General features: G+C 38.9%; 1 protein-coding gene across 1 annotated transcript in view; it reads right to left on the minus strand.

Moving 5' to 3' along the window:
* The window catches only part of VWA3B (von Willebrand factor A domain containing 3B), a 223,810-nt gene that overhangs the window by 57,390 nt on the left and 139,189 nt on the right, over positions 1 to 27,231 (minus strand). The window contains exons 16-19 of the mRNA XM_034657268.1: positions 24,770 to 24,927; positions 13,020 to 13,136; positions 11,699 to 11,786; positions 11,463 to 11,610 (exon numbers count right to left, since the gene is read on the minus strand). Coding sequence (XP_034513159.1) covers positions 11,463 to 11,610; positions 11,699 to 11,786; positions 13,020 to 13,136; positions 24,770 to 24,927 — 511 coding nt within the window. The remainder of the gene's footprint in view (positions 1 to 11,462; positions 11,611 to 11,698; positions 11,787 to 13,019; positions 13,137 to 24,769; positions 24,928 to 27,231) is intronic.

Consider the following 27,231-nt stretch of genomic DNA (forward strand, 5'->3'; position numbering starts at 1 on the left):
TCAAACCTCTCCAACTATTCTGCACGTTGCAGCTGAAGCCCAAACTTGATCTTCTGCTAAAAACACTTTGCTTCTCCTCAGGATGACATTCCAATTTCTTAACCACGGCCCTTCTTTTACTAGTGCTAACACCTTCCTCCAGTCACAGGAAACATACTTTAGAATGACAAACTTTCTTGGACCCTTGAACTCCCCCACCTGCTGCTTAGGACATCCCTCCCCTCTCCTCACCTCATAACTCCTTTTCTGCCCCTGGGTCTGAACTCTCACAAGTCAAGTGTGAAGCCTTCTTTGACAACTAAAACTGGCTTAGGGGCCTCTCCTGCATCTTCACTCTGCACCTCCCACTTGTCACATTTAACCAGGACTTATTCTAATTGTTATTTCCTCCATGAGATGGTAAACCGGGTAGAAACATTGGTTGTCTTATTTGGCTGTGCTCTAGACATCAGTGCAGGGCCTGCATACAGTAGGCATGTAATATTTGTTGAATATTTTAAAAATAAAAGCCAATATTTATTGAGTGCCTGCTGAGTATAGACTGTTATATGCATTACTTCTTTTAATCCCATAACAATCTCAGAGTAGGTATATTATTATTATATAAATTACTATGTTCACTTCTTCAGAATATGAACCAGTGAGGAGAGGACAGGTTGAATAAGATTTTATGTCTGCATACAATTTTCAGGGTTTTCAAAGCATTTCTACACTTGTAGAACAAATGCTTATCAACGAATATTTATATATAGAGTTCCTCTTAGGAAAAAGGCTGTCTGTGGGGCTATAACTAGTAGAAACGTAAAATTTATTTGGAAGGTTATTTGATTTCATCTGTCAAAATTTTAAATGTGCACAACCTTTGGGTCTAGCAACACCACTCTGCAGAATCTATCCCAAAAGTGACTTGTACATGTGCCCAAAAACCTGTGTGCAAGGAAATTTGATACAGGATTGTTTGTGATATGGAAAAGAAGGATACAATGTAAATGTTCATTAATCATGGGAAAGAACTGGGGATGAGAGGTACAGCACAGGAAATATAGTGAACAGTACTACTATAGCATTGGATGGTGACGGAGGCTGTTACACTTGTGGTAAGCACAGCATAACTTACAGAGTTGTTGAATCACTGTGTTGTACACATGAAACTAATGTAACATGGTGTGCCAGCTATACTTCAATTAAGAAATAAAATAATGAGGAAGAACCTTGAAACTAGTAAGAATGAGACAGACCCATATCTACACATGTGTAGAGGTCTCTAAGACATTAATTTTTTTTAAGTAGACTCCACACCCAGCATGGAGCCCAACATGGGGCCTGAACTCATGACCCCGAGATTAAGACTGAACTGAGATCAAGAGTCGGACACTTAACCGATGAGCCCAGGTGCCTCTAAGGCCTTAATTTTTAAAATAAAATTTTTATAAAATAAATGATAATTTATAAAAGATAAAGCAAATCCATATGGTATCACCTCATTTATATTTAATAAATTGTTATGCATATGTGTATAAATATGTTACATACATATACGTATATATATGAGTGTGCGGGTAGAAAAAGAATTGGAAAGATAGTCACCAAACTACCCAGAGAGTTTCCTTTGTAGATGAGAGTGGATGAGATAGAAGCTTCCACATTTTCCTTTAAAGACGTCTAAATGGCCATTCCATACTGAGAATGTATTCATATATTATTTAGCAAATAAAAATAAACCAATGATTAACTAAAAATTAGGTTCCCTTTTTATTTCACCATTTCATCATTTGTTATAGGTCTGTTTTTCTTAACTTTTTGTCAGTATAATGTTAATATATATTCAGTTAAAAGTACTACAAAAAAAACTAGACAATAAATAAACAAAACCCCCCAAATCTCCAGTAATCTCATAACTCAGATAAACACTATTAACATTATAGTAAAAGAGAAAAGGAGGGAGAAAGAGTGCTAGGTCTATCTACATCATACATATATGTAACCAAATTTATGTACTATATATGTGGGGCTTTGTACCTGATTTTTTTTTAAAGATTTTATTTATTTATTTGACAGAGATAGAGACAGCCAGCGAGAGAGGGAACACAAGCAAGGAGTGGGAGAGGAAGAAGCAGGCTCATAGTGGAGAAGCCTGATGTGGGGCTCGATCCCACGACGCGGGGATCACGCCCTGAGCCGAAGGCAGATGCTTAACCGCTGTGCCACCCAGGTGCTCCTGTACCTGATTTTTTTTCCTTTAGCATTAATTATATTGAGAGCTTTTCCCTATGTCATTCCTTATTCTTCAGAACAAGACATTTAATGAACGTGTGACACTGCATGAGATGGATACACCTGCAGACATTTAGGTTGTTTTCAGCATTCTCATTGTCAGATATAAGGCAGCACTAACTATTCTTTGATATATGTATTGGTATTTCTGATTATGAAATATCTACATATGCATTCACTGGGGGAAAGGCATGCTCTAACACCTCTGGTGCATTGCCAAGGATGCAACAATTTATACTCCCACCAGCAGGATATAAAAGTTCTCATTTCATCCTAATCTTGCCATCATTGTTCATTAGTATTTGTGTTTGTTTATTAGTATTTTTTAACTTTACAAATTTGATGGTGGTGGTAGGGTAGTTGTCTAATTGTTTTTCAGTTTGCATTTTTTTCTCATTGCATATATTTCGTTACCAGCTAAGAAATATTTTTCTATGGGGTTTTGATTTTTTTTAATTTATCCCCCTAGATTTTCCAATGAGGTATTTATCATTTTTTTATTCTTTTATGGTCTGGGCACATGTACATGTATGTTGTTCTGTGGATAGAACACTGATTTATACACACACACACACACACACACACACACACACACACACACACCCCACTGGTTTATATGGATGCACACACAAAAACATATTTAAGACATTACTCCTTTAAATCTTTGTTGTATATGTTACAAATATTTTTCTGAGCTCTGCTTCATTTTATTTATATGTTTTTATCCAATATAACATTTTTCTGTATTCAATCTATAAATCTTTCCCTTATGGTTTCTTCCTTTGATTTTATGTTTGTACTTCCTTGCCCTATCATATTTGTTTTTTGAGAAATTTACTTTTCCATGTTTTAGGTTATTGGAAGGCTTAGAAGGAGACATGATAAGCACAAGAAAATTCTACTTCTCAGTAGAGTTCACTAAATACATCTTATTCCAAATAAAACTGAAGAATATTAATAAAATAAATGCACAGAATAGGAAAAGCTCCCACCAAACTTCCAAGAAGAAATCAATCAGTGTTCAGTTTCTCTCTGTTGCTTCTGGAAGAAGTCAAGTTCAAGTGATACATTATCTGACTAATCAGGTTAGAGTTCAATAGAGCTACAAACAGAACCTGCCAGTCACAAAGTCTCAGCCAGGGACAGAACTATGCACCGTGGGGCACGGTCGTCAAGAATATAGCATCAATCACACACAACCTCCCGAGCAAAACTCACAGGTTGTGCCAAAGCAGGGTGCATGCTGAACTCCATGAGTGTAATGTCTTCAATGTGACTAAGAGGAAAAATTCACCAATTCCTCTGCTTCTCCCAAATACATCAAGACCAGTTAGATAAAGCCTTTTTAAAAAAAGGTTTCCTGCCTTTTTTTTTTTTTCAATTTTCTATTATGGAAAATCAAAACTGTCCAAAAAAAGCAGAGAGAACAGTAGAATGAGCTTCCCCTGATTCAATGTTATTATGCAAATTCAACAGTTATCAACTCACGGCCAATATTCTTTTATCTATTCCTCTCCTCTCCCAACAACTCTCACCATCCCAATGATTCGGAAGCAAATCCCAAACACCCTACATTTCTTCTGTAACCATTTCAGGATGAGATAGGTTCTTTTAAGGGTACTATTTCCATTGAGTGACCACAAAGCCTGATATGTTTCTATTTAAATCATTAGCTGCCACTGTATTTGCCCAGAAGCACTGGGGTTTGATCCTCATACCCTTGTTTTTTGTGTGTTCCTCAACCTTGAACAGCCTGGCTACTCCACTCAATCTGTTTTTGCTAAGAGCAAGGACCTTCTAGTTGCCCAATTCAAGGGAAACTTTTCAGTAATTATTTGGCCTTCCTCCACATTTAACCCTACCACACCCTCCCACTGCTTTTTCCCCTTCCAAGACATGACTGTCACTCTCTTATGGTTCTTTGGCTCTGGTTCACTCTCTCTCTCAATCTCTCTCTCTCTCTCTCTGCCTCTGCTCTCTCTTGCTCCCTCCCTCTTTCTCTTTTTCCTTTGGAGATTTTATGATGGAAAAGATGCCACTGCAGTTGCCTGGTGGCTCAGCTGGCTAAGGGGGCTGACTCCTGGTTTCAGTTCAGGTCCTGATCTCATGGGTCCATGAGATCAAGCCCCTGTTGGACTCCAAGCTCAGTGGGAGTCTGCTTGAGATTCTCTCCCTCTGCCCTCCCCCGACTCGTGCAGGCACGCATGTGCTCTTTTTCAATAAATAAATCTTAAAAAAAAAAAAAGATGCCGGAGGGAGGTTAAGATGGTGGAGGAGTAGAGGACCCCTTTTTCAGCCGGTCCCCTGAGTTGAGCTGGATAGGTACCAGACCAGCAGGAATATCCACGGAATCAGCCGGAGACGCAGGAAGATACATCTGGATCTCTACAAATGAACATCTCCAGCGCTGAGTATCGAGGTACGAAGCGGGGAGCCGTGAAACCGCGCACAGATATCGGAAGCTAAACAGAAGGGGGAGGGAGCCGCCGTGTCAGGGCGCCGGGAAGCGGTAGCCACCTGCAAGGGGGAGCGGACAGACCGCGGACCCGCACGCTTGAGACAGCAGGCTGAGAAGGGAGCTCCGGGAGCGCACGCGGGACGGCTGGCGGTTGGCGGGCCACCTGCACGGGGGAGCAGGCGGACTCGCGGACGGCACCCGCGAGACAACAGACTTAGAACGCGAGCTCCAGGAGCGCGCGCGCAGGGCGGCTGGCGGGCCACCTGCACCGGGGAGCGGGCGGACCGCGGACCCGCACTCTGGAAACGGCAGACTGAGTCCGTGAGCCGGGAGCGTGCACCACCAAGCATCTCACGGAGCTCCGGAGCTCCGGTGTGCTCACTGGATCGAGGCTGAGACCGGGAGCTCCGGGAGCGTCCGCGGGGCGGCTGGCGGCTGGAGGGCCACCTGCACGGGGGAGCAGGCGGACTCGCGGTCAGCACCCGTGAGACACCAGACTGAGACGGGGAGCTCCGGGAGCCCGCGCGGGGCGGCTGGCGGCTGGCGGGGTTGGAAACACAAAGGACAGAGACGTGCCGGCCCTGGAAGTGAGGGCTGGGACGCCGGGTGTGGGGCGCACAGCCCGGGATGCTGCAGGGTTGAGCAGCACCAACAGAAACAGAGTTAAAGTGGCCAGAACATCAGTGGAGAACGATCCGCGATCCCTCTGTTCTGAGACAGAGGCTGAATTTCAGCCGCTGCTGCTCTCTCAGAAGAGGCATAGCAAACCGCCAGGGAAAGCCGCCAGAGAACAAAAGCCCGGAAATACCGGCTCACAGGGTGCCCATCCCCATCCCCCCTCGCAAGGGACACAGAGACTCTACCCAAACAGGGTTTTCTGAGTACCGGCAGGCAGGCCCCTCCCCCAGAAGGCAGGCTGAAAAATCAAGAAGCCCACAACCCGGAGCGCCTGAGTGGCGCAGTCACCAAGCACCTGTCTTCGGATTAGGGTGTGTTTACAACGTTCCGGAAAGGAGTCCCTCATCGGGCTTCTCCACCGGGAACCTGCTTCTTCCTCTCCCACTCCTCTGCTTGGGTTCCCTTTCTTGCTGACTGTCTCTCTCTCTCTCAAATAAATAAATAAACTCTTTAAGGAAGAAGCCCACATCCCTAAGATCTCTATAAAACAAGGGCGCACGGCCTGGGTCCCAGTCAACACTTGGGCTCTGGACAACCCTGCAATCTCTCTTCATCAGAATGACGAGAAGGAGAAGTCCCCCCCAGCAAAGAAAAGATAATGAGTCTGTGGCCTCTGCCACAGAATTGGCCTCGGCCACAGAATTAATACATATGGATGTATCCCAATTATCAGAAATGGAATTCAGAGCAACAATGGTCAAGATGATGAGTAAACTTGAAAAAAGCATCAGAGAAAGCGTTGCTGAGAATATAGAATCCCTAAGGGCAGAAATGAGAGCGAATCTGACAGAAATTAAAAATTCTATGGGCCAAATACAGTCAAAACTAGAGGCTCTGACGGCCAGGGTCACCGAGGCAGAGGAACGCGTTAGCGAATTGGAGGATGGGTTAGTAGAAGAAAAAACGAAAATAGAAGCTGGTCTTAAAAAAATCCACGCCCACGAATGTAGATTACGGGAGATTACTGACTCTATGAAACGATCCAATGTCAGAATCATCGGCATCCCTGAAGGGGTGGAGAAAAACAGAGGTCTAGAAGAGATATTTGAACAAATTGTAGCTGAAAACTTCCCTAATCTAGCAAGGGAAACAAGCATTCGTGTCCAAGAGGCAGAGAGGACCCCATCCAAGCTCAACCAGGACAAACCTACGCCACGGCATGTCATAGTGCAATTCGCAAATATTAGATCCAAGGATACAGTATTGAAAGCGGCCAGGGCAAAGAAATTTCTCACGTACCAAGGCAAAGGTATCAGGATTACGTCAGACCTGTCTACAGAGACCTGGAATGAGAGAAAGGCTTGGGGGGGCATTTTTAAAGCTCTTTCAGAGAAAAACATGCAGCCAAGGATCCTTTATCCAGCAAAGCTGTCATTCAGAATTGATGGAGAAATAAAGACGTTCCAAAATCGCCAATCATTAACCAATTTCGTAACCACGAAACCAGCCCTACAGGAGATATTAAGGGGGGCTCTATAAAGGTAAAAAGGCCCCAAGAGTGATACAGAGCAGCAAGTCACAACCGATACAAAGACTTTAAAGAGAAATGGCATCATTAAAATCATATCTGTCAATAATCTCTATCAATCTAAATGGCTTAAACTCTCCCATAAAACGCCACAGGGTTGCAGATTGGATAAAAAGACATGACCCATCCATTTGCTGTCTACAAGAGACTCATTTTGAACCCAAAGATGCATTCAGACTTAGAGTAAGGGGATGGAGTACCATCTTCCACGCAAATGGACCTCAAAAGAAAGCTGGAGTAGCAATTCTCATATCAGATAGACTGGATTTTAAACTAGAGGCCATAGAGAGAGATACAGAAGGGCACTATATTATTCTTAAAGGAAGTATTCAACAAGTGGATATGACAATTATTAATATATATGCCCCCAACAGGGGAGCAGCAAGATACACAAGCCAACTCTTAACCAAAATAAAGAGACATATAGATAAGAACACAGTAATAGTAGGGGACCTCAACACCCCACTATCAGAAATAGACAGAACACCCTGGCAAAAACTAAGCAAAGAATCAAAGGCTTTGAATGCCATACTCGACGAGTTGGACCTCATAGATATATATAGAACACTACACCCCAGAACCAAAGAATACTCATTCTATTCAAATGCCCATGGAACATTCTCAAGAATAGATCATGCTCTGGGACACAAAACAGGTCTCAGCCAATACCAAAAGATTGAAATTATCCCCTGCATATTCTCAGACCACAACGCTCTGAAATTGGAACTCAACCACAAGGAAAAACCTGGAAGAAACTCAAACACTTGGAGGCTAAGAACCATCCTGCTCAAGAATGACTCGATAAACCAGGAAATCAAAAAACAAATTAAACAATTTATGGAGACCAACGAGAATGAATACACAACGGTCCAAAACCTATGGGATACTGCAAAGGCAGTCCTAAGGGGGAAATACATAGCCATCCAAGCCTCACTCAAAAGAATAGAAAAATCTAAAATGCAGTTTCTATATTCTCACCTCAAGAAACTGGAACAGCAACAGAGGGACAGGCCTAACCCACTGACAAGGAAGGAGTTGACCAAGATTAGAGCAGAAATCAATGAATTAGAGACCAGAACCACAGTAGAGCAGATCAACAGGACTAGAAGCTGGTTCTTTGAGAGAATCCATAAAATTGATAGACCACTGGCAAAACTTGTCCAAAAACAAAGAGAAAGGACTGAGATTATTAAAATTATGACTGAAAAGGGAGAGGTCACGACCAGCACCATTGAAATTGCAAGGATTATTAGAAACTTTTATCAACAGCTATATGCCAAAAAACTAAACAATCTGGAAGAGATGGAGGCCTTCCTGGAAACCTATAAACTACCAAGACTGAAACAGGAAGAAATAGATTTCTTAAATAGGCCAATTAACTATGAAGAAATTGAGTCAGTGATAAACAACCTTCCAAATAATAAAACTCCAGGCCCAGACGGTTTTCCTGGGGAATTCTACCAAACATTCAAAGAAGAAATAATACCTATTCTCCTAAAGCTATTTCAAAAAATAGAAACAGAAGGAAAGCTACCAAACTCATTCTATGAGGCTAATATTACCTTGATCCCCAAACCAGGCAAAGACCCCCTCAAAAAGGAGAATTACAGACCGATTTCTCTAATGAATATGGATGCCAAAATCCTCAACAAGATCCTTGCTAATAGAATCCAACAGTACATTAAAAGGATTATCCATCATGACCAAGTGGGATTCATACCTGGGATGCAAGCATGGTTCAACACTCGCAAATCAATCAATGTGATACATCATATCAACAAGAAAAGACTCAAGAACCATATGATCCTCTCAATTGATGCAGAAAAAGCATTTGACAAAATACAGCATCCTTTCCTGATTAAAACCCTTCAGAGTGTAGGAATAGAGGGTACATTTCTCAATCTCATAAAAGCCATCTATGAAAAGCCTACTGCAAGCATTATTCTCAATGGGGAAAAGCTGGAAGCCTTTCCCTTAAGATCAGGAACACGACAAGGATGCCCACTCTCGCCACTATTATTCAACATAGTACTAGAAGTCCTTGCAACAGCAATCAGAAGACAAAAAGGGATCAAAGGTATCCAAATCGGCAAAGAAGAAGTCAAACTGTCTCTCTTTGCAGATGACATGATACTCTATATGGAAAACCCAAAGGAATCCACTCCCAAACTATTAGAAGTTATAGAACAATTCAGTAAGGTGGCAGGATACAAAATCAATGCCCAGAAATCAGTTGCATTTCTATACACGAATAACGAGACTGAAGAAAGAGAAATTAGGGAATCCATCCCATTTACAATAACACCAAAAACCATGCGTTACCTTGGAATTAACTTAACCAGAGACGTAAAGGACCTATATGCTAGAAACTATAGATCACTTTTGAAAGATATTGAGGAAGACATAAAAAGATGGAAAAATATTCCATGCTCATGGATTGGAAGAATTAACATAGTTAAAATGTCCATACTACCCAGAGCAATCTACACTTTCAATGCTATCCCGATCAAAATACCGAGGACATTTTTCAAAGAACTGGAACAAATAGTCCTTAAATTTGTATGGAACCAGAAAAGGCCCCGAATCTCCAAGGAACTGTTGAAAAGGAAAAACAAAGCTGGGGGCATCACAATGCCGGATTTCGAGCTGTACTACAAAGCTGTGATCACAAAGACAGCATGGTACTGGCACAAAAACAGACACATCGACCAATGGAACAGAATAGAGAACCCAGAAATGGACCCTCGGCTCTTTGGGCAACTAATCTTTGATAAAGCAGGAAAAAACATCCGGTGGAAAAAAGACAGTCTCTTCAATAAATGGTGCTGGGAAAATTGGACAGCTACATGCAAAAGAATGAAACTTGACCACTCTCTCACACCATACACAAAAATAAACTCCAAATGGATGAAAGACCTCAATGTGAGACAGGAATCCATCAAAATTCTAGAGGAGAACATAGGCAACAACTTCTATGACATCGGCCAGAGCAACCTTTTTCACGACACATCTCCAAAGGCAAGAGAAATAAAAGATAAAATGAACTTATGGGACTTTATCAGGATAAAGAGCTTCTGCACAGCCAAGGAAACAGTCAAAAAAACTAAGAGACAGCCCACGGAATGGGAGAATATATTTGCAAAGGACACCACAGATAAAGGACTGGTATCCAAGATCTACAAAGAACTTCTCAAACTCAATACACGAGAAACAAATAAACAAATCATAAAATGGGCAGAAGATATGAACAGACACTTTTCCAATGAAGACATACAAATGGCTAACAGACACATGAAAAAATGTTCAAAATCATTAGCCATCAGGGAAATTCAAATCAAAACCACACTGAGATACCACCTTACGCCAGTTAGAATGGCAAAGATAGACAAGGCAAGAAACAACAATTGTTGGAGAGGATGTGGAGAAAGGGGATCCCTCCTACATTGTTGGTGGGAATGCAAGTTGGTACAGCCACTCTGGAAAACAGTGTGGAGGTCCCTTAAAAAGTTAAAAATTGAACTACCCTATGACCCAGCCATTGCACTACTGGGTGTTTACCCCAAAGATACAGACGTAGTAAAGAGAAGGGCCATATGCACCCCAATGTTCATAGCTGCATTGTCCACAATAGCCAAATCATGGAAGGAGCCGAGATGCCCTTCAACAGATGACTGGATTAAGAAGCTGTGGTCCATATATACAATGGAATATTACTCAGCTATCAGAAAGAACGAATTCTCAACATTTGCTGCAACATGGACGGCACTGGAGGAGATAATGCTAAGTGAAATAAGTCAAGCAGAGAAAGACAATTATCATATGATTTCTCTCATCTATGGAACATAAGAACTAGGAGGATCGGTAGGGGAAGAAAGGGATAAAGAAAAGGGGGGTAATCAGAAGGGGGAATGAAACATGAGAGACTATGGACTGTGAGAGGCAAACTGAGGAACTTCAGAGGGGAGGGGGTGGGGGAAGGGGATAGACTGGTGATGGGTAGTAAGGAGGGCACGTATTGCATGGTGCGCTGGGTGTTATATGCAACTAATGAAGCATCAAACTTTACATCAGAATCAGGGGATGTACTGTATGGTGATTAACATAATATAATAAAATAAAATTAATAAAAAAGAAAAAAAAGATGCCACTATATTTAAGAAGAGAAGGTAAGCAAAGGGAGGACATAGTCTCCCACAAGTTCTCCCCTGGTCCTCTGATACTGGATGATGTTCACTCATGACTCACGACTCTGAGAAGCTTTTCAAACATTTTGCAGCTCCATTCTGCCACCCACCAGCAACCAGCCGTGAACTGCCAACCCAACAAAGGCCAATTTCTTCTCAGCTTAAAAACAAAGCTTCTTAAGAGGTTTTCTCTTTTTTACTATCTTTACAAATAATTTTCTTCTCAATGGCTGACATACATTTCTGTTATAACTGTACAAGACCAAAGAGAACTACATTTTTTTTTTGAACCGGAAATGAAAAATATGTCAGGCAGGGACAGACAGAAAATCAGTCTTACCTCATCAAAGACCTTGGAAACAACATGCTTGTCCAGAATGGGAACATATGTGGGGATGTGAGGGACCGCTTTCATGGACAAGGCATCCATGACAGTGAGTTTCTTGGCAACCAAGCCATGGGTCTTGAGCCAGTTTTCTGAAGACATACTTGAAGAAATAAGAAAACAGACTATGATGCTTTAAAACTTGTAATAAAAACATAACAAAACTTCCCTAGTAAAATTAAAGTACTCACTCTCGGTCATGAACCTGTTTTCCTTCTCGACTCACTCTTCCTAATGATTTGCCATCTAGGTATTCATTTGTCAGCAGAATGCTTCTCTCTGTGGAAGGAGAAATTTCAGTTGTATAATTTCCAATATATGTAAGACCAATGCATAGATGAATATGGCCCTATCACTGTTTTGCTTAACTACTTCATCCCATATCCATTGAGATCCCTCTCCAAGGAAGAATGAGACATTCATTCTTTCATTCCCCAGAAAACACATTTTTAAAATGTTAAATGAGAATGCCATTAACCAATGATTGTGCAATATTGCCCTCATTAGACTGCCCCCAAATTATACAAAAGAACTTTGATCAACATTTTAGTTTTTGATAGTTTGCTTTGTGGTTCCTCCACTCTGTATGGAAAACCAAAATCCCTTTTAGATCCTGTTTAGTTGTAGATACACATTTTCAAATCAATATTTGGGGCTTTTAATATATACCCTTATATAAACTTGGACTTAAAAATGAAAAGAAATACTAGCTGGTTCAATCGGCAGCATCTAGAAGGAGGGGTGTTTGGGAGTGAGTTGGTTAAACATCTAAGAAATCATACCCTACTTATCATATGATAAGCCCTTGAAGAACCATGCATATAGCAGACCTAGGGACTATGACAGGTTAATTGAAACAGCGGAAAAGACATCACAGTGATCAGCACTAGAGAACATAAGGTTAGATTCAGCTATGATGGAGTGAGTGTACATTTGTCACTCGGTCACTTCCTCCTACGTAGGGAATTGATTGAGCGTATTTGTGTCATTAGTTTGATTTACTAGTTATCAACTATTTGAAATACAGGGAAAAGTCCTACAGGAATTAAACTCTTAGAAATTTACTATTTTAAGAGTAAGGATTTTATTCTTATAATAAAATTTGAGAGGAAAATCATATTTTCCTCACATTTAGTTCCCAAAAGGCTGACAATATGGACCAGAGAGGGGCTCATCAGATGTTGCCACCTGTGAATGAAGGGAAGAAAATAAACCAGCTGTGAAGTATTAGATTTTCATGTTCAAACCACGGACTGGCAGCAGGCACTACGCTAGCACCAGAGTTACGTGAGCCACTTATATATTAAGTGTCCAGGAACAGTAATTGCAAATCTCAGTCTAAGAAAATCCAGTTCACTATAGCAAGCAGACATGATTTACAAGGAGTAAATCATGATTAAAAATGATTTGTTTCCCCTGAAATGTATCTACACCCAGCTTTTTAGGAGCAGATACACTTGGCAAAGGGAGGCTGGCTTGTGCTTCCTGACATAGAGACCCTCTCTGGCTTGCCTCTGTCACTTGGGGTGTTCCAGCTGCTGGAAGTGGAAGGGCTGTCGGTCCTCTCATTGCAAGCTGAGCTCTTGAGGCTGGACATCCGGCTTCTGAGCAGGCTGGTTTTGGTTGATTCTGTTGGTATCAAAGGGAAATGGGTTAAAGGAATTTGGGACAAAAGGAGATACTTTACTAGATGCACCTATTTCCTTGGGTCCTTAAAAAAAGAATGCAGATTCCAAACCTCAGAGGATAGTTTCTGCCACCAACTAAATGCTACAGGTAAGGCTTATTCCACTTATCTGAGCTCCAGCTCTGCTCCTCTTTGAGAGAGATCTACTTCCAAGCTCATTCAAGTTGTTGGCAGAACTCATTTCCTTGTAGCTGCGGGACTGAGGTCCCTCTATCCTTGATGACCATCAGGGCGGCTCTCAGCTCCCTAAGCACCCACATTACTACCCATGTAGCCCCTCCACCTTCAAGCCAGCAATGGCGCACTGAATTCCCCTCATGCTTCAAGTCTCTCTGACTTTCTTTTCTGTCACCGGCTGGAAAAAGCTCCTCTTTTTAAGAGCTCATGTGAGTATACTGGGCTCTCTTAGACAACGTTGGCTTAAGGTCAACATAACATAATCCTAGGAGTGATGCCTCACCATATTTACAGATTGCAGTCCTTTAATGAGCAAATAGATACTTATCAAATATTGACAACTAATCTATGTTATATAGAGGGTAATGAGCTTATAATAAGACATCCTGATTATTTTTCATACGCGATTACAGAAACCACATTAATCGTAAATGTGTCCTGTACGTCACAATTTGGAGGCACACGTACCAAGGCTTTATGTAGTATTCATGAATGAGATGTGTCCTTGTTTTCAACAAGAAGGGACTTAGCCTCTCCTATAAGAAACTAGATCATCAGACTGAAGATGAGCTAACAATCCAGAAATTGTCCTTTTCATAGAAAGTTAACACCAGTGGTTTCTGTATATAGAGAAAGGACTGTGCTAAGTGTTATTCATTATTTTTCTAGGCAACAACAGCGTGAGTCTTGTCTTGATTGCCTCTGTAACCAGGAATTAAGAAGGAAAAATTTCATTGGGAGCTATGTCTGTGAGTAGAAGAGATAAATGATCCACATAGGAGAGCTGAACTCTGGCAGGCCACTTTGACCAAAATCATTAGGCAAAACAACAGGTGTGCCAAAATGAAAATAAAATTTAGCTCCAAAAGTCTCCAAACATAAAAACTGTATTATTCCCAAATCCTGAAAATAATGAATAAAAACATTTATCTGGCAGTGGATTCAAGTACTTAACTACTCCCCAAGTTCTGTAGTCAGTCACTACATTTCATTACTCTTCTATGTTAAAAATTGAAATGGAATAAAAATTCAGGACAGGGATGCCTATCAATAGCAACAATCACAAATCTAAGTGAAACAGTGGAAGAAGCAAAAGGCCATTAAAATGTTTAGGACAAGTGGCAAGTAGCGTTTCCAGGAAAACTCAGGTTTACTGGAATGGGCAGGCAGGCTACACAAGTGGCCTGGTATGGGAAGCCACTGTGTTCACATGAGCCTAAGATATTCCTCCCTTGTACAGAGATACCACGACAAGTGGATAGATCATGCAAGATTGAGCCAGCTACGGCAAGTGGCCCATACCAGGAAGCCCCTTGGCCTCTGTAAGTTCAAGGCTCTCCTCCCTTGCCCACAGATATGAAAACACTCAAAAGATAGCAGTGGGGAAGCTACCACAATTTTTCCCCACTGAGAGACATCTAGCCTCCTGGCCTGAGGAAACTGCTGCTCCTCCCTCAGGCAGCACCAGCAGGGACCAGTAGTAGCTTCACTAACACCAGCAAACCAAGCACCAAAATAATATCACAAAGGCTGTGAAAATTAAATTACCATTGGAACCACAGCCCCACAGAAACAGGCCAAGATCTATGTGCCAGCTGTAAACAGGGCAACTACTTCCTAAAATAAAAGATCTAAATAGGATCCAGAGTCCCTTTCATAATAGAGAAAATGTTCAGAATACTAAAAAAAATTACCCATCACAGCAAGAACCATGAAACTCATACTTTAAATGAGAAAGACAAGCAAATGATGCCAACAGAATGAATGATGAATCAGAAGTTGGGATTATCGGGGCGCCTGGGTGGCACAGCGGTTAAGCGTCTGCTTTCGGCTCAGGGCGTGATCCCGGAGTTCTGGGATCAAGCCCCACATCAGGCTCCTCCACTATGAGCCTGCTTCTTCCTCTCCCACTCCCCCTGCTTGTGTTCCCTCTCTCGCTGGCTGTCTCTGTTGAATAAATAAATAAAATCTTAAAAAAAAAAAAAAGAAGTTGGGATTATCTGATAAGGATTTCAAAGAAGCTGTCATAAAAATGCTTCACCAATTAATTACAAATTCTCTTGAAACAAATGAACAAATAGAAACTCTCAGCTAAGAAACAGAAGTTGTAAAAGTTTCCAAGTGGAAATTGTAGAGCTAAAAAATAACAAATAAAAAAACTTGCTGGATGGGCTCAATGGTAGAGCAGAGATGACAGGGGATCATATCAGAGAACTTGAAGACAGAGAGAAAAATAGAACTCAGCCAATTTTAACAACAGAGAAAAAAATATATTGGCACAAGATAAACAGAGACTCAGAGACCTGTAGGATAATAACAAAATATCCAACATTCATATCATCAGGGTCTCAAAAGGACAGGGAGACAGAAAGTAGAACAGACAGACTTCTTGAAGAAATAGTAGATGAAAACTTTCCAAATTTGGTGAAAGACACAATGTACAGATTCAAGAAGCTGAACAAACACCAAACAGAATAAACCCAAGGAAATCCATGCCAAGATGTATTACAGTTAAACATTTGAATGTCAGAGACAAAGGGAAAGATCTTGAAAGTAGCCAGAGAGAAAAGACACATTACCTAGGGGAACACCAGTTTGAATGACAGAAAATTTCACATTTTAAATGAAGGAGGCCCCAAAGAGAGGCTTCACTATTTTTCAACCACAAAAAAGAAGGAACAATTGACTGTAAATACTGAAGGTAAAATTGTCCAATTGTCCTTCAGAAATTAAGAGAAAATAAAAGCCTTCCTACGCATGGTAAAATAAACAAAACAAAACAAAACAAAAAAACTGTGGCTAACAGACCGATCCTTCAAAATGACTGGAACAGACATTATAACAAGATAATGTTATACTCAAGATAATGGTATTGAAACCTGGGGAATATAAATAAATTTGAAATTTTCTAAATTGAACTAAGATTTCAACACTCACACAAAGTGGTAAAATGCTGACACCTGTAGACTTTTACAGTCACTTATGTATGCTGTCATACCCAGAGAAACACTTACAAAAATCATACAATGAGAGAAATTTTTAAAAACTACAAGTAAACCAAGACAGAATTGTAAAAAGTGTTCAAGTAACCTAAAGGACGTTTCCCAGAGTCTTCAGAGGGGAGGGTGGTGGGGGAATGGGATAGGCTGGTGATGGGTATTAAGGAGGGCATGTATTGCATGATGCACTGGGTGTTACACGCAAATAATGAATCATGGAACTTTACATCAAAAACCAGGGATGTAACTGTATGATGACTAACATAATATAATGAAAAAAATATTATTAAAAAAAAAGTAACCTGAAGGACAGCAAGAAAAAAGAAAGAGGAACAAGACCAATGAAAATAAATAGAAAATAATAAAATAACAGAAGTGCTAACGTATCAATTATTACTTTAAATGTAAATATCTAATACTACTAATCAAAAAACATACTGGCAGAGTGGATAAAAGAACACTATCAAACTATATGCTACTTAAGAGAAATTTTTTTTTTTAAGATTTATTTATTTGAGAGAGAGAGAGCATGGCTTGCATGAGCACAGGCAGGGAAAGGCAAAGAAAGAGGGAGAGAAAGTCTTAAGCAGACTCTGAGCTGAGTATGGAGCCCAACAACAGGGCTCAATCCCATGATCATGGCTGAGCCAAAACCAAGAACTGGACACTCAACCAACTATACCACTCAGGTGCCCCAAGAAATTTAAGTACAACACTGGTAGATTGAAAGTAAAAGGATGGGAATTAACGAGGGCATGTGTTGTGACGAGCGTTGGGTGTTATATGCAACTAATGCATTGTTGAACACTACATCAAAAACTAATGATGTACTATATGTTGGCTAACTGAATATAATAATAATAAAAGAAAGTAAAAGGATAGAAAAAGATATACCATGAAAATATTAATAAAAAACTGAAGTGGCTACTATTAATACCTGATAAAATACAGCAAAGAAAATTTACATAATAAAGGGGTCAATCTACCAGGAAAACATAGATTCTAAATGGACACACATAAACCAAAGAGTCTTTTTTTTTCTGCTTATTTTTTTAATTGAAGTATAATCAACATACAGTGTAATATCAATTTCAGGTGTACAATATAGTGATTCAACACTTACATATATCACCTGGAGCTCATCACAACAAGTGATTTTTTATAAATAATTTTTTATTATATTATGTTAGTCACCATACAGTACATCCCTAGTTTTTGATGTAAAGTTCCAGAGTCTTAAAATACATGAAGTTAAATAAAATTGATAGAGCTCAAAGGAAAAAGAGATAAAGCAACAAATATATTTAAGGGCCTCATAACTTCCTCTCAAAAACTGAAAGTACTACTAGACTCAAAATCAGCACGGACAGAGAACACACAGTCAACCAGCAGGATCCAACTAACATAGACAGAACAGTACCCCCAGTAACAACAGAATACACATATCTTTCTAGTACCCACAAAACATATCTTCATACCTTTACAAAGACAGACTATCTATTAGTCATTATAAGAGATTCCAACTAATTTAAAAGAATTGAAATCATACAGTGTGTTCTTTGACCATAGTGGACTCAAACTAGAAAGTGATTACAGAAAGACAACAGGAGAAACTCTAAACATGTGGAATTAAACAACACACTTATAAATAATCCATGGGTTAAAGAGAAAGGCCTTAAAGGAAAGAAACATACTTAGAACTGAAAGAAAACAAAAACACAACAAATCTAAATATGTGAGATGCAGCTAAAACAGTGCTGGGAGAGAAATTTTTGTACTAAATGCTTATGTTGGAAATGAGGAAGTATCTTGAATCAATAAGTTCCTAACTCAAGAAATTAGGAAAAAAGAACAAAACAAAACTAAAGCAGGCAGAAGGGAGGAAACAATAAAGAACAGAAATCAATGAAATTGAAAATAAAACATTAGAGATAATCAGTTAGATAAAGCTGTTTTTAGGGGAAGAGAGCACCAATAAATATGATTAAACCTCTAGCAAGACTGAAAAAGAGAATGAGAAAGAGAAAATGAGAGAGAGAGAGGATAGACAGAGCATTAATATAAGAAACAGTACAGTGGACATTACTATAGACCTTGCAGTCATTAAAAAGGTAAAAAAAAAGGAATACAGTAAATAACTTTGCACTGATAGATTTGATAACAGGAAAAATAGACCACATCCTTAAAAACTACCAACTGCCAAAATTCAACCAAGATAAAATAAACATTAATAGCCCTAAAACCATCTTTTAAAATTGAATTCTTAATAAAGAAGCCCTAGGAAAAAATCTCCAGGCCCAAATGGCTCCATGATAATTTTACCAAATATTCAAAAAAGAATTATACCAATTTCTTCCAAGAACAAAAGAGGAAGAACAACTTCTCAACTCATTTGAGGAGGATAGTATTAACTTGATACCAAAACCAGGCAAAAACAGTGTGAAGAATTGAATCGCTATGTTATATACTTGAAACTAATGTAATATTGTGTGTCAACTATACTCAAATTTTTAAAAAAATTTACATAACTATGAAGAAAAAGAAAAACAAACAAAACTATAGAAACAGACTCATAAATACAGAGAACAATCTGGTGGTTGCTAGAGGGGAAGGGTGTAGGGCAGGAAGGGAATAAAAGAAGAGGATTAAAAGGTACAAACATCCAGTTATAAAATAAATAAGATAGGTAATGCAATGTGCAGCATAGGGAATATGTTTAATAATAAGTAACAACTTTGTATGGTGAAATAGTAGCTAGATTTATTGTGATCACTTTGTGATGGTGACTTTGTGATGCATATAAATGTGAAATCACTATGGTGTACACCTAAAGCTAATATGGTATTATATATCAACTACACATCAATTTAAAACTGTGGAAAAAACAGAACTAAGAAAAAAGAAAAACTATAGACCAATATTCTTCATGTACTTAGATATAAAAATCCACAATGGAGTATTAGCAAACCAAATCCAGCAAGGTACTAAAAGAGTTATACACAGAGAAAATATGGAAGTGAAAAATATTCCAGACATTCAAGGTTGATTAACATTTGAAAATAATCAGTAATCCACATATCAACAGACTAAAGAAGAAAAATCATGTATCAATTGATGCAGCACAAGCATTTGACAAAATTCAGCACCCATCCATGATAAAAACTCTCAGAAAATTAAAAATGAGGAGAACATCCTTAACTTGATAAAGAGTATCTACAGAAAGAATACCTGCAGATAAAGAATATTTACAGTTAATATCATTCACAATGGTGAAAGACAGAATTATCTTTTCCCTTAAGACTGGGAAAAAGGCCAGAATGCCCACTCTTATCACTCTTATTCAACAGAGTCCTAAAAGTTCTAACTTCTGCAATAAGACAAGAAAAATAAAGTCATAGAGATTGGAAAGGAAGATGAAACTATTTGTACATGACATATTGTATATGCAGAAAACAGCAAGAAATCCATAAGCACATATCACACACACACACACACACACACACACAAACACACACATAATTCCCAGAACTACTGAGTCCAGTAAAGTTGCCAGTTACAGGATCAACACACAAAATCAATTGCATTTTGATAGACTATTGAATATAATGACCTAATGAACATATGGAAACCTATATTAAAAAAACAAATACCATTTACAATCACTCCAAATACAATGAAATAATTAGGCATATTCTTAATAAAACATGTACAGGATCTCTAAGCTGGAAATTACAAAATGTTGCTGCAAGACAACAAAGAAGACCTAATATATGGTCATATTCATGAGTTGTATTCACAGACTGGATGAATGAACATCATAAAGATGTGAGTTGTCCCCAAATCAATCTATAGATTCAATGCAATTCATGTCAAAATCCTAGAAAGGTTTTCTTTTAATACATAACCACATTCTAAAATTTAAACAAAACTTTAGGCCCCCCAAAATAGCTAAAATACTTTTGCAAAAGAGAAATAAATTTGGAGGAATCATGGCACTTGATAATAAGGCACGTAGCAACATTAATCAAGATATTGTGGTATTGGTAGAGAAACAGAAACAAAGATCAATGGAACAGAAGTATAAAACCTAGATTTAACCCACACATATATACCCAGCTGATTTTTTGCAAAGATACAAAATTAATTCAATGGAATAAGTGTAAGTATAGCCTTTTCAACAAATGGTGCTAGAGCAACATCTATAGGGAAAAAATCTTAATGTAAACTCATACTTTATACAAAAAAATGTACAACTCACAGTTTATACAAAAAAACAAAAAAATAAAAAGCCCACAACAACCCAACCTAACTACATAACTAAAGAAGCTGGAAAGAGGAGAACAAACAAAGCCCAAAGCCAGTAGGAGGAGGGAAATAAAAAAGATTAAAACAAAAATAAATGAAATACAGACCAAAAATAAATCAATAAAACCAGGAGCTGGTTCTTTGAAAAGATCAACAAAATTGATAAACCTTTAGCTAAACTCAAAAAAAAAAAAAAAAAAAAAAAGAAAGAGAACTCAAATAAAAGAGGAAACTGAAGGAGGAGAAATAACAACCAATACCACAAAAATACAAAGAATTATAAGAGAATATTATGAAAAATTACATGTCAATAAATTGGACAACCTAGAAGAAATGGATATATTCCTAGAAGCATATAAACTTCCAAAACTGAATCAGGAAGAAATAAAAAATTTGAACAGAGCAATTACCAGCAATGAAATAGAATGAGTAATCAAAAACTCCCAACAAATAAAAGTTCAGGGCCAGATGGCTTACAGGTGAATTCTACCAAATATTTAAAGAGAAGTTATACCTGTTCTTTTCAAACCATTCCAAAAATAGAAGAGGAAGGAAAGGGGCACCTGGGTGGCACAGCAGTTAAGTGTCTGCCTTTGGCTCAGGGCGTGATCCCAGCGTTATGGGATCGAGCCCCAAATCAGGCTCCTTCGCTATGAGCCTGCTTCTTCCTCACCCACTCACCCTGCTTGTGTTCCCTCTCTCGCTGGCTGTCTCTATCTCTGTCAAATAAATAAATAAAATCTTTAAAAAAAATTTAAAAAAAAAGAAGAGGAAGGAAAGCTCCAAATTCATTCTAAAAGGCCAACATTACTCTGATACCAAAACAGGATAAAGACACTAAAAAAAAGAAAACTATAGGTCAATATCTCTGAGAACACAGATATAAAAATCCTCAACAAAATATTAGCAAACAAAATTCAATAATACATTAAAAAAATCATTCACCACAATCAAGTAGGATTTATTCCCAGGATGCAAGGGTCTTTCAATATTCACAAATCAATGTGATACATCACATTAACAAGAGAAAGGATAAAAACCATATGGATCATGTCAATAGATGCAGAAAAAGTATTTGACAAAGCACAAATGATAAAAACTCCATTCGTGATAAAAACTCTTGACAAAGTAGGGTTAGAGGGAACATACCTCAACATAATAAAAGCCATATATGAGAAAAACCACAGCTAACACCATACTCAATGGTGAAAAATTGAGAACTTTTCCTCTAAGATCCGGAACAAGACAAGGATGTCCAATCTCCCCACTTTTATTCAACATAGTCCTGGAAGTCTTAGCCACAGCAATTAGATAAGAAAAAGAAATAAAAGGCATACAAATTGGTAAAGATGTGAAATGTTCACTATTTGCAGATGACATGATACTTTATATAGAAAATCCAAAAGTCTCCACCAAAAAACTACTAGAACTGATAAGTGAATTCAGTAAAGTTGCAGGATACAAAATTAATATACAGAAATCTATTGCATTTCTTTATTTTTTAAGATTTTTATTTATGTATTTGACAGAGAGAGACAGCCAGCGAGAGAGGAAACACAAGCAGGGGGAGTGGGAGAGGAAGAAGCAGGCTCCCAGAAGAGAAGCCTGATGTGGGGCTCAATCCCAGGACTCTGGGATCATGCCCTGAGCCGAAGGCTTTTAATGACTGAGCCACCCAGGCGCCCCTGCATTTCTATACACTAATAATGAAATAGCTAAAAGAGAAATTAAGAAAACAATCCCATTTACAGCTATGCCATAAAGAATGAAATACCTAGGAATAAACTTATCAACAAGGAGGTGAAAGACCTGTACTCCAAAAACTATAAATCACTGATAGAAGAAATTGAAGACAACACAAATGGTAAAATATTCCCTGCTCATGGATTGGAAGAACAAATATTGTGAAAATGACCATACTACCCAAAGCAATTTACAGATTTAATGTAATCCCTATCAAAATACCAACAATATTTTTCTCAGAGAACAAATAATACTGATATTTGTATGGAACCACAAAAGACCCTAAATAGCCAAAGCAATCTTGAAAAATAAAAACAAAGTTGGAGGTATCACAATTCCAGATTTCAAGACATACTACAAAGCTATACATATCAAAAAAGTATATTACTGGCACAAAAACAGACACACAAATCAATGGAACAGAACAGAGTCCAGAGAAAACTGACACTTTTATGGTCAATTAATCTATGACGCAGGAGAATATAGAGTGGGAAAAAGTCTCTCTGACAAATGGTGCTGGGAAAACTGGACAGCTACATTCAAGAGAATGAAACTGGTCAACTTTCTCACACCATACACAAACATAAACTCAAAAAATGGATTACAGACCTAAAATTGAGACCTGAAGCCATAAAACTCCTGGAAGAAAACATATAGACAGTACTTTCTTTGACATTGGCCACAAAGACTTTATTTTTTTTAAGATATATCTCCTCTGGCAAGGGAAACAAAAGCAAAATTAAACGATTATGACTACATCAAAATAAAAAGCTCTGCACAATGAAGGAAATCATGAACAAAATGAAAAGGCAATCTACAGAATGCGAGAAGATATTTGCAAATGGTATATCTGATTAGGGCTTAATAACAAAAAAATATGAAGATTTCAACACCAAAAAACCCCAAATAATTCAATTAATAAATGGGCATAGAACCTGAACAGATATTTTGCCAAAGAAGACATACAGATGGCCAACAGACCCATGAAAAGATGCTCAACATCACTCATCATCGGGGAAATGCAAATCAAAACAACAAGAAGATATCACCTCACACCTGTTAGAATGGCTAGAATCAAAAAGACAAATAACAGGTATTGGTGAAGATGTGGAGAAAAGGGAACCCTTGTGCACCGCTGGTGGGAATGTAAATTGGTGCAACCATAATGGAAACTAGTATAGAGTTTCCTCAAAAAATCAGAACTACCATATCATTCAGCAATTCTACTTCTGGATATTTAGCCAAAGAAAATAAAAACACTAATTCAAAAAGATATATGCACCCCCATGTTCACTGCAGCATTATTTACAATAGCGAAGATATGGAAGCAGCCTAAGTGTCCATCAATAGGTGAATGGATAAAGAAGAGGAAATATATAAACCTTACACACACACACACACACACACACACACACTGATTCGGCCATAAAAAGAAAGAGATCTTGCCATTTGCCACAACATGAATGGATGGATTTTGAGTGCATTATGCTAAGTGAAACAAGTTAAACAGAGAAGGACAAATACTATATGATTTCACTTATATGTGGAATCTAAAAACAAAAACAAAAACAACCACAAAAAAACAAAAAACAAAAAAACCCTAAAACAAGCTCATAGATGCAAAGAGCAGACTCTTGCCAGAAGTGGGGGATGGGGAAGCGGGCAAAATGGGTGAAGGGGGTCTAAAGATACAAACCTCCAGTTATAAAATAAATAAAGTCATGGGGATGTGATGTACAGCATGGTGACTATAGTTAATACTTCATTGCATATTTGAAAACTGCTAAGAGCACAGATCTTAAAAGTCTTCATCATAAGAAAAAAATGCTTTTGTAAGTCCGTGTGGTGACAGATGATACCTAAACTTACTGTGGTGATCACTCTTCAATATATACAAATATCAAGTCGTTATGTTGTACTCCTAAAACCAATATAATGTTTGTGTCGATTATATGTCAATAAAGCAAAAACAAAATAAAAAAACCCCACAGGTTTAAATAAGAAAGGGATAAAGAAAGGGGGGGTAATCAGAAGGGGGAATGAAGCATGAGCGACCATAGACTCTGAGAAACAAACTGAGGACTTCAGAGGGGTAGGGGGTGGGGGAATGGGATAGGCTGGTGATGGGTAGTAAGGAGGGCACGTATTGCATGGTGCACTGGGTGTTATATGAAAATAATGAATAACTGAACTTTACATCAAAAACCAGGGATGTATTGTATGGTGACTAACATAATAAAAAATATTATTAAAAAAATAAAATAAAATATTATGTGGATTTAGTTTTATTCTACTTTCTTGCATTGAAGGAAAACCAGTAATGAGAATCAAACCATTTCATTCACTGATACCTGCGTGAAGGACTTTCTTTTTCTGAATCTTTTGATTTGAAAGATCCTCTGCTAAGTGCAACATATTTAGGGATGACGTTGGTGTTGGCTCGACATCAGAATGAGGTTTTGCACATTTTTCTGGGGTTGAAACCATAGAACAGATTTCTTTTTGATGCCTGTTTTGATTTAGACAAAAAATAGACAAGGAAAGAAAAAAAGAGGAATTAAAGGAGGGGGAAAACAAAATTTCCATCAAGAAGGCAGAGTTAGATCAATAAAATCATGTTGAATGCTACAAACTAAAGGAGGGGGCTTCCTCTCATTTGGTTAATTTAAGAAAAATCTTTTTCCCCACCCAAAGCAGAAGAGTGAACAGGGACTCAGATGTGAAGTCATTAGATACGGCTCACATCACAGCTCTGTTCCTTCCTGGCTGTGTGACTAGGTGACATCCCTCATTCCTCTCTGAACTTCTCCATTTTCCTTCTCTGTAAACTGTGGGAAATTTAGGTGTGCACTGACTCTATAGGGCTGATATGAGAATTAACACGAGGGAGAGCCAGTTGTAAACAGAAAGCCTTACGGAAACCCCTTTCTCTAACTAAAGGGTTGAACAGCTAGCTCTTATAAAAGCCAGAGAAGGGAAATCCTTGCCTTGGACCCCCTGTGCCAGTACCAGACCACAGGAAACCAGTCTGGTGAAGATCTGGGGCCAGGAGTGACCCTAGAAATGCCTGAGAATTTTCCCAGACACATCTTTTCTGAAGCTCTGAACACAGCAGCCACAGAAAGGAAAGTTTCCAGAACAATCTCCTGCTCCAACACTGTAAAGCATGACACCTCTCCTTTACCCTCCACCTGAATGCCCACTTCACAGACCACCCCACAGTGTTCTATAATCTGGTATGTCTGTATCCCCCACCACACTGCGCATCTTGTGATGGAAGAGACTGGGTTTATATTCATCTGTGCATCCTAGTTCACCCGGCACAGGGTCTGTACTCCACAAATGTTTGAAAAAAGAAGGAAGGGAGAGATTTGGAGGCTGAAACATTTTTTCACCTGGTAGAAAGCCAGAACAAGGCAACTTGTTTTTGACTGTAGCTAAGTCAGTGAACTAACTTTTCCTAATGTTCTAAGGAAGGATAGAAGCATGCTACCTGTAGAATGAGGCACTGAATTTTATTCGTTCCCTTATGTTAAATTAAAGCTCTTGTTACATGACAGGCATGGCCTCATTTAACCTCCCCAACAGCCCTATGACTACCATTATTCCCATGTTGTATATAAGGAAACTGAGGCTCCAAGGGTTAAGTAACTTGCCCAAATTTACCCAACATGTAATGGTGGGAAACCTGGATTAAAACACTTTTCTGCATGGTTCCAGAACCTGCCCTATTCAGTCCCTAAAAAAGAAATAAAAAATAACAAAAGAATGCTTCCACTACTCAATCAATGGCAGATACAGTCAACTGACTAAGCCAAGTTCCAAACAGTAGCTGGTCATTTTGTCCTGAGATTTTTAGATTGATTAAACAAGGGAAAGAAGACCGTTAAGAGGGTAATTCACAGTAAGGTGCCGCACATTTATTTGACTCTTAGCTTATTTGTTCAGATTCTCTGAATTTAGAAGATATATCTGATGATGCTGTAAAACCTCATTATAAGATGGCCCGGTATAACATTTATCTCTTTTTACTGATTCCGTCGCTCGTGCCCTGCTCCCCGCCCATGTTAATGCTTAATTTGCTAACAGGAGACAGTGAATTTTGATGAAGATGAAGTCCTGATTGATAAAGGCACTTTCAGCTTCTTTCCATTAGCTAGCACTCTTTTAAATAAAAAGACATCCTCCTGATAGAGTATTTGTATGAAGCTGTAATATTTGAATATCTGTACAATGTTCAATTGTTTTAATAAACTTTCACACCTTTTCTGAGTGTTGGAGTGGTTCTGATTTTTGTTTAAAAAAATTACTAACTAGAGGGGCGCCTGGGTGGCACAACAGTTAAGCGTCTGCCTTCGGCTCAGGGCGTGATCCCAGCGTTATGGGAGCGAGCCCCACATCAGGCTCCTCTGCTGGAAGCCTGCTTCTTCCTCTCCCACTCCCCCTGCTTGTGTTCCCTCTCTCGCTGGCTGTCTCTATCTCTGTCAAATAAATAAATAAAATCTTTAAAAAAAATTGCTAACTAGAGACATATTAGAATATAGGGTAGGAAAGACCTGAGACATTATCTAAACCAAATCCTACCACCACAGCCACCATTTTAAAGAAGAGGAAACGGAGACTCACAGCAATGGGCAGATGTGGAGAGAAGTCAGGGATTTGCCAAGATCACACACAGTGAAGTCCAGACCCTTAGGGCTCCTGATCCCTGAGTAAAATTTCCTGCCCTACACAGCACTTCTGCTGTGCTCTATCATGGCCGGGTTTGGGGGGCCCATCCACACTGGGTGGAGACGAACCGTTAACACTGCTC

Source organism: Ailuropoda melanoleuca, chromosome 4 (genome assembly GCF_002007445.2).
Source record: "Ailuropoda melanoleuca isolate Jingjing chromosome 4, ASM200744v2, whole genome shotgun sequence".
NCBI classification, from domain to species: Eukaryota; Metazoa; Chordata; class Mammalia; order Carnivora; family Ursidae; genus Ailuropoda; species Ailuropoda melanoleuca.